Source organism: Myxine glutinosa, chromosome 6, assembly GCF_964187855.1.
Source record: "Myxine glutinosa chromosome 6, kmMyxGlut1.1, whole genome shotgun sequence".
Taxonomy (NCBI): domain Eukaryota; kingdom Metazoa; phylum Chordata; class Myxini; order Myxiniformes; family Myxinidae; genus Myxine; species Myxine glutinosa.
This window is the reverse complement of record NC_136266.1, coordinates 13466404-13479352: the sequence shown is the minus strand read 5'-3', so window position 1 is coordinate 13479352 and position 12949 is coordinate 13466404. Positions and strand designations below refer to the sequence as shown.

Here is a 12949-nt window from a genome sequence, read left to right as displayed (position 1 = left end):
TTACCTTCCAGCACGGGGTTTGATTGCAGCAGTTGCTCTTTCACCTGGTTCACCTCAGCCCCCTTGCTGCACACCGCCGCCACATAGGACATGACCAGCTTGCTGGCCTCTGCGGCACAAAACAGCAAGTATTACCTTGTCGTCTGCATGATATGCTCATGATGGGTTAGTTACAAGACCTTAACTACCATTGGTATTTGTGTAGTACAAATATGTGTTAGTATACGTTGTCTGGCCAATGGTTCGCGAGAGAGACAGGCATGATCTGTTAGGATGTAGACACGTTAAGGACTTCCTGTCTGTCTATTTTCTCGTATCAAACTGGGCAGAACTGGACGAGGTCAGGTGAGTGGGTAGGGGATGGCATGGCATTTTCCCCTCCCACCATGACAGAGAGAAGGCTTCTCCCCCAGCTATCCATCAATGTGTGGGAGGCATGCCTTGGACCCTTCTCAAACCATCATTCATCATTGGTAGGATATCTAGGGTGGTTGTCGACATGCTTTACCAAAAACAGAGGGAACCCCGCTGTGTCGTGATTATTGGAAAGTTGTGGGTGGAGAAACCACACCTCTCACCCTCCCCTCCCACAGATGATCAATGGTTTGCGTCAGGGAGGAAGGGGGGGGGGGGGAGGTGGACATGGCTGATTCTGTGGGTTGCTGTGACTGGTCAAGGGTGACCAGTCGGTAGAGAGGGGAGAACTTGAGTAAAAACATCCTCTAACCCCTCATTTGTTGAGTTGTAGAGATCTGCGTGCTGGGTTGTGCTCTCCCTGGCATGCCCTAACTGTTACTCTTTTTCTGCTCTCTCATTGCTTCCTGCCCTGCCATAGTTGCTGGGATGACCTGCCCTGGTGAGCCTGCCTGCCTGCTCCCTTTCTGGGCCTACTCTCCTGCCTTTGTGCCCCGAGTCAGCCCTGCATCGAACAACCTGGGAATTTTCATCATCTGCACTTTCCCTCTCGCCCATTTCGGTGTGCATGACTGTGTGTGTGAGTGTGTGTGAGTGTGTGTGTGTGTGTGTGTGAGTGTGTGTGTGTGTGAGTGTGTGTGTGTGTACCCTTATCTGGAATTTTGTTTTTCTGCAAATTAATAGTTGTGCTTATTGTGTTGACTATTTCGTCCGGGAGTTCCTGCTATCTGTTCTTGTGTTTAATTAATTGAATTATTTATTTAATTGCCTTCTTACCGTGACACGTGCCTCATATGCCCGACATTTTGCCACACTGATGTTTGAGATTATTTGGAATCTCGGGAGGGCTAAATTTGTCTCAATGAATGATCGTTTTAAGGCCATTTTCCCCGCTAGAGCGGGGGTTAGCCTTGCGGGTCCCATGACAATCATGGTTCCCTGTTTGAGGCAATGTTTTTATGGCCGGACGCCCTTCCTGACACCAACCCTTGGTCACGCTCTTATGATGCGCAGGGATACGGTGTACCTATTCTAAGCCAGGGTACACACCGGGATCATTCATCCCAGCAAGCTGGTACTCAAATTTGCCGACCTCGGAAGGATGACAGACTGAGTCAACCCCCCTGGCGTTAATTCAGCGATCGACCGGGATTTGAACCCAGGATCCTAGGATCCCAAGCCGGCACCCTAACCGCTAAGCCAACACCAGAAGTATGTGAGTGATGGTTAAAGTGTTCACTCTGACTCTAGGAGGTCGATGGTTCAACCTCTGGCTGAGTTATACCAAAGACATTTTAAAATGGTTCGCGCTGCTTCCTTGCTTGATGTTCAGTATTTAAAAGGATAAGAGCACAGACAATCTCCATAGTTTGGCATCAATGGGGAGGAGGAAATTCCTCCACAGAAAATACCCGACTGAGTGTGGAGCCAAAGGCAGCGCCATTGCTGTGACGTCACGGAACCGAGAGTGCCCCGGGAAGTGACGGCACTTCCCCCCAAGCTCAGTGGTTGTGTTTGTCTAGTCTCACAGTGTTGTGTCTGTAATGAAAATGTATCTAAATTGAACCCAGGTGTGATGCTCTCTTTACCCACTGAGAGGCGCCTATAAGAACTCGGACGACCATCGCTCCGAGACACTCCTGTGACATTTAATCCATGACATGTAGACTCGAATGGTGCGTATACGGAGATAATCTAGGCTTGCTTGCATTGATTGATATTACTGAACTTTCTCCATGATTCCATGATCCTGATATATTGCATGATTGTATTCTTACAGGATGTTGCCAGAGATCAAATTGTCATTAAACCTACTACCAGGTCAGAGTTGTGGAACTGATTTTCATTACAATTAATGACAATTTGTCTCGCCATCCGATCGAGAACAAGAGGCGAACGGGAGCGTCATGGCGGGACACAGAATGATCCAGGTGCCGCTCTTCGCAGCCGACCCACAAGCAGGGAACGTGGGCGCGGAGCTGACACATTGGCTGAAAACCTTGGATAATCAATTCAAGGCTCAGGAAGCCACCGTCACCAATGAAACGAAATTAGAGGTACTACAAACAAAGGTACATCACAACGTGTACCGGGCGATCGAACAATGCGTGACATTCGATGCAGCCGTGGCAGAGCTGAAGCGTATTTACATTAAGAAACGAAGCACGGTTTATTCCCGGCATCTGCTCGCAATACGAAGACAACAGCCCACAGAGACTTTAGATCACTTCGCACAAGAGCTCCGACGTCTGCTGACCGAGAGTGCACCGGAGGTACGTACACATGAACAAGTTTGTGATGATCTTGTTCGCGATTCTTTCGTTGCGGGACTTAGATCCCAAGTAGTCAGACAGAGACTTCTTGAAGAAGCCGACTTGACACTCGCTGAAGCACTACGGCTGGCTCACGTCTATACCCAAGCACGGGAACAATCCGACGCGTATGAACACCCATACGTCACTGTGGGGACATCTCGACAAGCTCGACCGGAGAGAGCGACCGCCGAGGATGCGGATGCAGCCACGGCATCTCTGCCGGAATCGGAGACCCCGGCCACTCCCGAGGAGGATTTTGAACCGGGCTTGACGGCAGCAGCAGCTGCCGGACCCAAGCGCGGACGTAACGCTATGTGCTATTTCTGCGGGAACCGAAAACATCTCAGGTCTGTTTGCCCGGCTCGAGATGCGACATGTCATTTGTGCACAAAGACAGGTCATTTTGCAAAGGTTTGCCGATCGACGTCGCAGGGCAAACGAACCCGCTCGACGATGAATGTGCTTATCGCCGAGCCAGCGGGCCAAGCGAAGCGTGGGGCGCCTCGCCCGACTTTGATGAGGATCGCACCTTCCCGTGGGCCCCTGGCTGTGCGCTCGACCTTGGTGAGATTCATCGCGCCGACTAAACAAGTGGCGCAAACACGACAGAACGCTGTGCGACCGTCCTTGGCCGGCATCCTTCTGCGCCTCTGCCAACTTTCCGGATCGGCCACCCGAACGGCTAATGTTGGCTTTGAAACTCTGCACGTGACACGAGCGCCATCCGGAGGCTGCTCGTACGAACTACAAGCTACTGCTACGGCACAGAAAACTTTAGCTGGCTTTGAAACTCCGTGTGTGACACGAGCGCCATCCGGAGGCTGCACGTACGAACTACAAGCTACTGCTATGGCATGAAAAACTTTAGCTGGCGTTGGATCCACACGCAAGGCGCGAGCACCTCGCCTAGACGACTCGATAACTGCAGGTCCACCTGGCCTGGCTCGAGCTATAATTCCACTTATGATCGAGGGAATTTTTGCGAATGCTTTGATCGATACAGGTTCCATAGATAGTTATGTTGATTATCGACTGGTTTAAAAACATGGATGGCCAATTCTTGGGACAAGACGTCGGATCTTTATTGCCTCTCAGGGGCTTAGGCTCAGCACAAAAGGGGAATGTCGATTGAAGCTTGTGATTAAGGGACGAATGTTTCCGGATGTACATCTCATGGTCTTACCAGCATTATGTGCAGACGTTTTGCTAGGACATGATTTTCTCAAGCGACATGAACGGTTGGAAATGGAATTTGGTGGCACTGATATGCTTGCTGTTTGCGCTCTTGCAGGGATGGAAATTGAGCCGCTGTCGCTGTTCCCCAATATGACCACGGACTGTACACCTGTAGTGGTTAAATCGCGACGCTACTCACGAGCTGACGCGCAATTCATTGCGGAAGAAACGGCCCAGCTATTAAAGGAAGGTATCATAGAACCTAGTCGGTCGCCATGGCGGGCCCAGGTTCTGGTGGTACGAAGCGAAGCGCATCGCAAACGCATGGTAATCGACTATTCACAGACGATTAATCGATTTACACAGCTGGACGCCTACCCGCTACCGGGAATGGACTCCCTGGTTCGACAGGTGGCCCAGTACTCCGTCTATAGCACTCTCGATCTGCGTAGTGCGTATCATCAAATCCCCATCTCCGAGGCCGACCGTATCAATACCGCGTTTGAATCGGGTCAAAGGTTATACCAGTTCACCCGGCTACCTTTCGGGGTCACGAACGGGGTCCCGTGTTTTCAGAGGGCTATGGACGACCTCATCGCGAAGGAGAACTTGACCGACGTCTTTGTATATCTGGACAATCTCACGGTTTGCAGGCATGACCAGGAACATCATGATGCTAATCTGAAGCGCTTCCTCGAGGTCGCGCAAAGCTATCGCTTAACTATGAATGAGGCTAAATGTTGTTACTCCGCTCGCACGATAGATCTTCTGGGGTACACGGTGACCCACGGCTCTGTTGCTCCGGATAAGGAGCGTCTGCGACCCTTGCTCGACATGGCCCCGCCCTGCGATCGTGCTTCGCTGAAGCGTGCTCTCGGGCTGTTCGCCCATTATTCTAAGTGGGTACAAAATTTCTCCGCGAACCTCCGCCCACTTGTGGACTGCGAAGCGTTCCCCATGAGCCTTGAGGCCAACGCTGCTTTCCATGGCCTTAAGTCTGACATCGCTGGTGCCGCTGTGGCGACGATTGACGAGACCAAATCTTTCGTTTTGGAAAGTGATGCATCGGATCATGCAATAGCAGCGACTCTCTCCCAGGGGGGGCGCCCTGTGGCTTTCTTTTCGCGAACTCACCTCCGCTGAGCGGAGACATTCGTCTGTCGAAAAGGAAGCGTACGCGATCGTCGAGTCGATTCGGCATTGGCGTCCCTATTTGCTCGGACGATGCTTCCAAATTATCACAGACCAACAGAGCGTTGCATTTATGTACGACACCCTGCATGCTCAACGCATTAAGAATGAGAAAATCACTCGCTGGCGCATCGAACTCGCCGATTTCTGCGACACCATCAAATATCGCCCTGGGAGGGATAACCTGGTTGCTGACGCCTTATCGCGGCCGGCAACGTGTGCGCGCCTCATATCTTTGGAGGATCTGCGCGCTTTGCACAACACTCTGTGCCATCCTGGGGTGATGCGTTTTGCTCATTTTGTGCGTTGTCGTAATCTGCCATACTCGGTTGAAGACATTCGCCAGGTCTGTCGCAACTGTACTGTATGTGCTGAACTCAAACCGCGTTTTTACAACCCTCCTATGGGGACACTGGTCAGAGCAACTAGGCCGTGGGAGAGCTTGGCGATGGACTTCAAAGGGCCGCTGCCGGCGTCACCGGCATAGAGTAACTCTCGTTATCTGCTCACTATCGTTGATGAGTTCTCGAGATTCCCTTTCGCTTTCACATGCGCAGATATGACGGCCGCCACGGTTATACGGTGTCTGCAGAACTTGTTTTCTATGTTTGGGAATCCGGCCTACATGCATACCGATCGAGGTGCGGTGTTCCTGTCCCAGGAGGTGAGGGGCTTCTTACTTCAGCATAATGTCGCTTCTAGCTATACCACCCCGTATAGACCACAGGCGAATGGGCAGGTCGAACGCTTCAATGGGATTATATGGAGAGCCGTCACGCTAAGCCTTAGGTCCCTCGTCCGGGGCCTAGATAAATGGGCCTGGTCGTTACCTGCGGCGCTGAACTCAATCAGGACTTTACTGTGTACCGCCACCAATCAGACTCCTCACGAACGGATGTTTCATCACCCGAGGAGCTCGGGTAGTATCCGACCTTTACCTAGTTGGCTTGCTGAGCCGGGGCCGGCCTACCTCAAACGTGCGGTTCGCACGAGCAAGTATGATCCACTAGTGGATAAGGTGCAGGTACTCCAAGCTAATCCCGAGCATGCTCGCGTGTTGATGGCTGATGGACGCGAGTCCACTGTCTCCGTACGCCACCTGGCCCCTTGCGGGGACATCGACAAACCAATTTACGAGTCTATGGACTCTCCCGTGGCTCCGCCGAAGGAGCATCTGCCGTCCATCTCGCCGCCAAATACACCCCTGCCTGTAGGCACTGTGGTGCCACCTTCGTCACCTGACTCAGGCGGCTACTCCAACGCGGGGGACACCGGACTTGGGGATGTAGTACCCGGTAGTTTCCGGACCCGTGCTGGCAGGAAAATTCGTCGCCCCGATCGCTACGGATGGACCGACTGACATGTGCTGACATCGCTGCTCTACTAATGCTGCTGCGTGCTTGATTCCTGCCTAGCGGAAGTGTAGTTCTAACGGCGGGGAGAATGTAATGAAAATGTATCGAAGTTGAACCCAGGTGTGATGCTCTCTTTACCCACTGAGAGGCGTCTATAAGAACTCAGACGACCATCGCTCCGAGACACTCCTGTGACATTTAATCCATGACATGTAGACTCGAATGGTGCGTATACGTAGATAATCTAGGCTTGCTTGCATCGATTGATATTACTGAACTTTCTCCATGATTCCATGATCCTGATATATTGCATGATTGTATTCTTACAGGATATTGCCAGAGATCAAATTGTCATTAAACCTACGACCAGGTCAGAGTTGTGGAACTGATTTTCATTACAGTGTCCATCCAAAACCTTGATCTTTTCTACCCCCATTAATACACCCCAAATCCACATTTTTCAAATTCCATGATCTGATAGTGTGTTCTAGTGTGTCCCTCTTTTTGGTTTTATGTGTTTTATGTGCCAGGTCTTACACGAGCCTCAACTTTGTAAATAAATAAATAAACAAAGAAATAAAAACCACCACATTAACAGTTTACAGATAGAACAGGGGTAGAATAAGGAAGTGCAAGATACCCCAAACCCCATCCCACAAAAAACACATTCTCCTCGGTCCTTTTGTTTGGTATACCAAAGATGTTTCATTTGAAATTGTCCACTCGACCATCGACCTGAGCGTCTTCTGGTGGAAATGTCCAGGATACCGAATATTTAGCCAGGATCGAGGAGGTGATATGGGGTGAGGGTGGTGGGAGGTCGGAGGGGGGGGACTTATGCCGCCATCTTGCTGGGGTCATCTTGCCCCACCTCCCTGTAACTGCCAATCATCAACATACATACATGACACTCATAGGAGGCATGCTGTGACAATAAACGTGTGGATTATACATACACTGGTACAAAGTGTGTACCACAATGAACAAAACATAAATAGGATTAAATAAATGAATACATTTCCATACATAAAAACTCACATGTGATCACACATGTTTCATGTAGTTTTCTACATGTATGTTTCAAGGTGACTTTTGTTTCAACATAGAAGTGGATTAACATTGATCATAACCGGACTCTGCTGTTCAGCTGCAAATGGAACCGTGAATGATTAAACATATAGCATTCCTTCAAGCAAATCGGTGGGTCAGCCTGTTTGGTGGGCCCATCTGAGGACACATCTCAAGATGCTCGTGTCTACAGGTTCAAATCCCACATATCCAGTTAGTCTATCCATTGTACGCTGATGTCCCTGTGGTCCATATAAAGATGGAAGACGTCTCATAAGATATTTGTCCTGCACGTAATAGATGTAAAAGCTGCTCCATGAGCCTGCGATCCGAGTGAAAACAGAGCACTGCATATGATGAAAGCAGCAAATGAAACATTCCTCAGGAGAGTCTCCCATTTTGAAAGCCGGATCAAGCCGAGTCTTCGGAGTTCCCACCACGTGACGCTCAAAGTTTCCTCTCCAGCTGCTGCGTCCAAATATTTCAACAGCACCATCCCCCAATAAGGATGCTCGACGATCACACAACCTTCTGCCTGTGTGCCTCATAAAACTTTCATTTCCAAAGTTACAAACAAATTGATGAATGGTAAATGAAGCACGAAGGCGTACATGGAGCTGCGCACAGGATACGGCCATTTGGCCCATCATGCCTGAACGTGTTACCCTGTTGGTGTTCCCATCTGAGCACGTGACACATTACGCAGGTGAACCCTGGTTTCAATCTCACAGACCATGTGTTTTTGCTTTGTCAGGTAATGTCCAAGTGATTCAAGGGAAATACACTCATGTCTATTAATGTATTTGTCCTCCATGTGATGCAAGTACAATCCTTATATCACGGTGAAAGAAAAAAGACATCTTGTTTGTTTGAATGAATGAGACAACCATTCAATGATAGGGTGAGATTAAGGACCCCAAGGCCAAGACTTCAAACGGCCATATTCAAAGCAACGAGGGGGCACGGAGCGGGTTTCCCTGCCAGGGATCAAGTGCTGAGTGCTTGTACGATATGAGAACCAGCTGCACATGGAAATGTGAACCCATGTAGTACCACCAGGTGTGCCATATGAATGGACATTACGCTCATACAAAATGAACCGTTTCCCATCGAAATAAAGTCCCGGGAAGTTGAACTTCTACGGGCGGGAATCAACGACGTCATTGGATTTCGAAAATGTCTCTTGGAAGCCTCATGCCTGTGCCATTTTGTGATGTACGTCAAGTCCAAATTGTCAGTGGAGGCCAGAAATGAGAAAGGCAATTTTTTTGTACATTATACAGGAGATGCTGGTTGTACGAGTCACATTTGCATAGAATAATGGGACACAGTGGTACAAACCTGTTTTTCCAGCCCCGCTCTCTCCCGTTATGAGGATGCACTGATCTCTGTCTTGGTCTCGCAGTGACCTGTACGCCTCATCTGCAGTGGCAAAGCTGGCGGGAGAAGAAACAGAAATCAATATGGCAAACTACTTGTTGAGGTGTTTGTCACATACACCGACCATTCACAACAGACTGAAAATGCGTGCGCACACACACACACACATACACACACACGAAAAGGTGTGCCACTCACACACCATGGAGATGCAAACAGTGCAGTTTGTAAGGGTGTAACGTGTAATCAAATAACACCCATAAAGGGTCTTTGACAGCATTTAGTGTCATTTATGGTGGAAGAAGAAATGCGGGCAAGGGAGTTAACAAGGGGAGATGCAGAAAATAGAGCAAAATGGAGAAGATTGTCATGGGGACCGCAAGGCTAACCCCCGCTCTAGTAGGGAAAATGGCCTTAAAATGCATGTTGTTTGCACAACATCCTTTGCATTTGCGACTCTAAGCCCATGGATGACGCCGGACACAGCAGATAGCAACTGGCGGTTGGAAAGTCCAAGTAAGCACATCAAGGGGGATGGTAATAGAGAATGAGTGCAATATGGTGAATAAACCACACATTTTACACATTACATCCCCATTTCCATCCCGTGAGAATTTTTTCGTTTATGAATATTTAAAAGTTGTTTTTTTGCAGATGAAAAATTAATAGTTATTCCCCTTTACCGACCACAAACTCCTTTTAACACTGGGAAACAGCTTAAATAACACTGAGCAACAAAACAAACTTTTCGTCTGCTACGAAGGGAAATGCAGGTGTTCTTGGCTAAATCTGGCCCGCTGATTTCAAATCTGCAGTCAGAATTTAGCATGAAGCATGTCAGCTTTTCAAAATGTGTATATGTATTAATGATACCCAGCATGCAATATTAGATACTTTATTATTGCAGATCGCCACGTTGTACATGTAATATCAGTGCTTCGTAATTACTATCACGTCATATTTAGATAACAATGATTGATCTCCGTGTATAATGTGTAGTATACAAACCAAGAACATCAACAAGTTGCAGAAAAAGAAGTTAATAAAACATGAGAACATGGTAATCTTTGGAAGGGTGTAAACCTCACAGGGAAATCTGCCCCATTGTGAATGATTCAGAAACCACACTTACAAGTTTACACTCTTCCTTGCAATATAGTCAGCGTAGGCCCCACTGCTCAGACATGTTCAGAAGTGTGTGTGACACTTGCTCTTGCGCTTGTGTGTGGAATCGGTCTCCCGTTGTAGGAACCGGCAGTAATCACCCATCATGTTTGGGTTGAACCGGCCTCGATACCTGGTTTCCATGACCGAAATGTCTTGGTGGAACCTTTCGCCATGCTCATCGCTCACCTCACCCAGATTAGGTGTGAATAAATCAAGATGAGAATGCAAGAAGTGCATTTTAAGAGACATTCACTGATAGGCCTTTCGCATGTTGTCCACTAATTCAGCATACTGTTCAGCTCCATGGTTCCCAAGAAAGTTCTGCACAACCAACACAAATGCTTCCCATGCTCCAAACTCAAGTGGGTTCAGTTTATTTTTGAACTCGGGATCACACATCAGTTCTCGGATCTGGGGCCCAACGAAAATGCCTGCTTTGAGTTTAGCATCAGTTTTCTCTGCGCCAAACTTCTCTCTGAGATATTGGAAGCCATTACCGTCGTGATCCAATGCCTTTACAAAGTTTTTCATAAGGCCAAGTTTGATGTGAAGCAGTGGAAGGTAGACTTTTTGTGGGTCAACCAACGGCTTATGATGCACATTTGTACCTGCCAACTATGTGTTCATGCCTTTCAGGCCAATCTTTTACAACATCATGATTGCTGTCATCACAGCTGTTCCATAGACACAAGAAGCATCTGTATTTTGTGTACCGCAGCTGCAGTCCGAGGAGGAGAGAAATCCACTTTTAGATCACCATAAATGTTCCACTTATGATCTGAGTAATTAATCACTTTTAGAAGGATTTCCATGGACTCCTAAGTCTCCTTCATGCCGACAGCAGGAGCAACAGGAACAGAGGTTTTTTGTTACCATTGTAATTGTGCAACAAAACAGCTTTGAGGCTCACTTTGCTGGAGTCTATGAAGAGTCTCCATTCATCAGGGACATGTTTGTTTCCCAGGTCATGCATTAGGCCATTAACATTAGCACAGAAACAAACATCATTTTCTATCTTAAAAAGGCAGCTAAGTTTGAGTGGCGATCACAGAAGTGGGAAATTTTGGTTGCTTCCTCTAGGAGATTCCATTGCTGTAGTCTGGAGCCCATCACTTCAGCCTTCTCCTTTGACAATGACAGGTCTCTCACCAGATAGTATAATTCTTCTTGTTTAGCAAGTGTGGCTTCTTTTCTTTGGACTCAGGTTCGTACAGTTCATCCATATCACCCATAGCATCTTCAGAGTTGTCATCGCTTTCATCTGCAGCAGCTTCTGGTGGAACTGGCACAAGAGAATCCAAGTCATGGGGGACCGGCTTCAGAGCAGACTTATAATCTGGACATACAATTTTGACTTCTTTTTCGTTGAGAAACCGCAATATTTGTCGCATAAAAGTATCAGTCAGAGTGATGATTCGTTGGCTCACGTCATATCATTGGAACAGCAAAAGGCATTCCCTTCCTTTTGCCACTCAACCACTGAGTTACACACAGTGCAGCAAACATAAGGTGCCCAGCTCTTGTCTTGGTCTCCAACTTTACATTCAAAATAATACTTGGAAGCAGCTTTCACCCTCTTGGTAAGGTTCTTGCGCTGGTTACGTGGAGCATATTTCCCACAGGTATAACAAAAGTTATCAGGGTGATTGACACAGCCTCGCCTATTTATGATGCCTGTAGTAACATATACCGATGAGAAGGACAAGTTCTGGTGTGCAAAACAGAGGCTGATGGAAAACGTGAAAGATGAGGAAGTTGTTGTGGTAGGAGGAGACCTAAATGGACATGTGGGAAGGAGTATGGACGCTTTTGAGGGAGTTAATGGGTGTTACGGATATGGTGTGAGAAATGGAGAAGGTGAAAGGATTTTAGAGTTTGCTAATGAAGCTGATTTGTTGATTTGTAATACTCAGTTCCAGAAAGAGGATAATAAGCTTGTTACATACACGTCAGGTGGGTCGACGACAACCGTTGACAACCTGATGGTGCGTAGGCGAGATAGGGTGCACCTCCGGGACACAAAGGTGATCCCGGGGGAGGAGGCTGTTTCACAGCACCACTTGGTTGTCTGTGACATAAGGGTGAAAGGTGCGAGGAGAGCTCGGCGGGTGAAGTACCAACCGAGAATGAAGGTATGGAGGTTGAAAGAGGTGACAGTGAGGGAGGCATTAAAACGGAGGCTGAGTCGGGTAGAGGATGATGTGGTTGAGCTTGAAAGTGGTTGGATGTCAATGAAAGATAGTCTGTTGGGAGCCGTTGGTGAGGTAGATGGATGAAAAAAGGACCACCGAGGCACTCGGAAACATGGTGGTGGGATGATGAAGTTGGAAAGAGGATTGACGAGAAGAGGAAGAAGTTCAAGAAGTGGCAGCAGGCAAAGGGTACGGGGGCAGAAAAGGCAGAAAATGAAAGTTATAAGGCAGCAAAGAAGGCTGCAAAGAAAGGTAGCAAAGGCGCAGGAGGCATGTAGGAAAATGTTCGGAGAACGCTTGGATTCGGAAGAGGGTCAGAGAGCGGTATTCAGGATTGCAAAGCAGATAGCGAAAGAGAGGTGCGATGTGATGGGGGTGACTTGCTTGAAGGATGAGGTGCGACAAATCGTTGTGGGCCCAGATGGAATTAAAGGAAGATGGAAAAGATATATGGAAATGCTGTTGAATGCAGAGAATGAATGGGAGGGCAACATAGAGATTAACTCAGTTTTAGGACCGGCAGAGAAGATAACTGAGAAGGAAGTTGAGGAAGCGATAAAAGCAATGAAGAGTAGAAAAGAGGGAGGGCCGATGGGAGTTGTGGGATATATGTTGAAGGCAGCAGGAAGTTGGGGTGTGAAGAGAATGACAGAGATCTGTAATCTGGTGGTGAAAGAAGGCCGCATTCCAG

General features: G+C 48.1%; 1 protein-coding gene across 1 annotated transcript in view; it reads right to left on the bottom strand.

The window, feature by feature from the left end:
• Window positions 1–12949, bottom strand: part of LOC137429599 (unconventional myosin-Ib) — a gene marked incomplete at its 5' end in the record, with an annotated part of 204686 nt that overhangs the window by 87272 nt on the left and 104465 nt on the right. Inside the window, 2 exon segments of the mRNA XM_068119635.2 lie at window positions 5–109; window positions 8861–8955. Coding sequence (XP_067975736.2) covers window positions 5–109; window positions 8861–8955 — 200 coding nt within the window.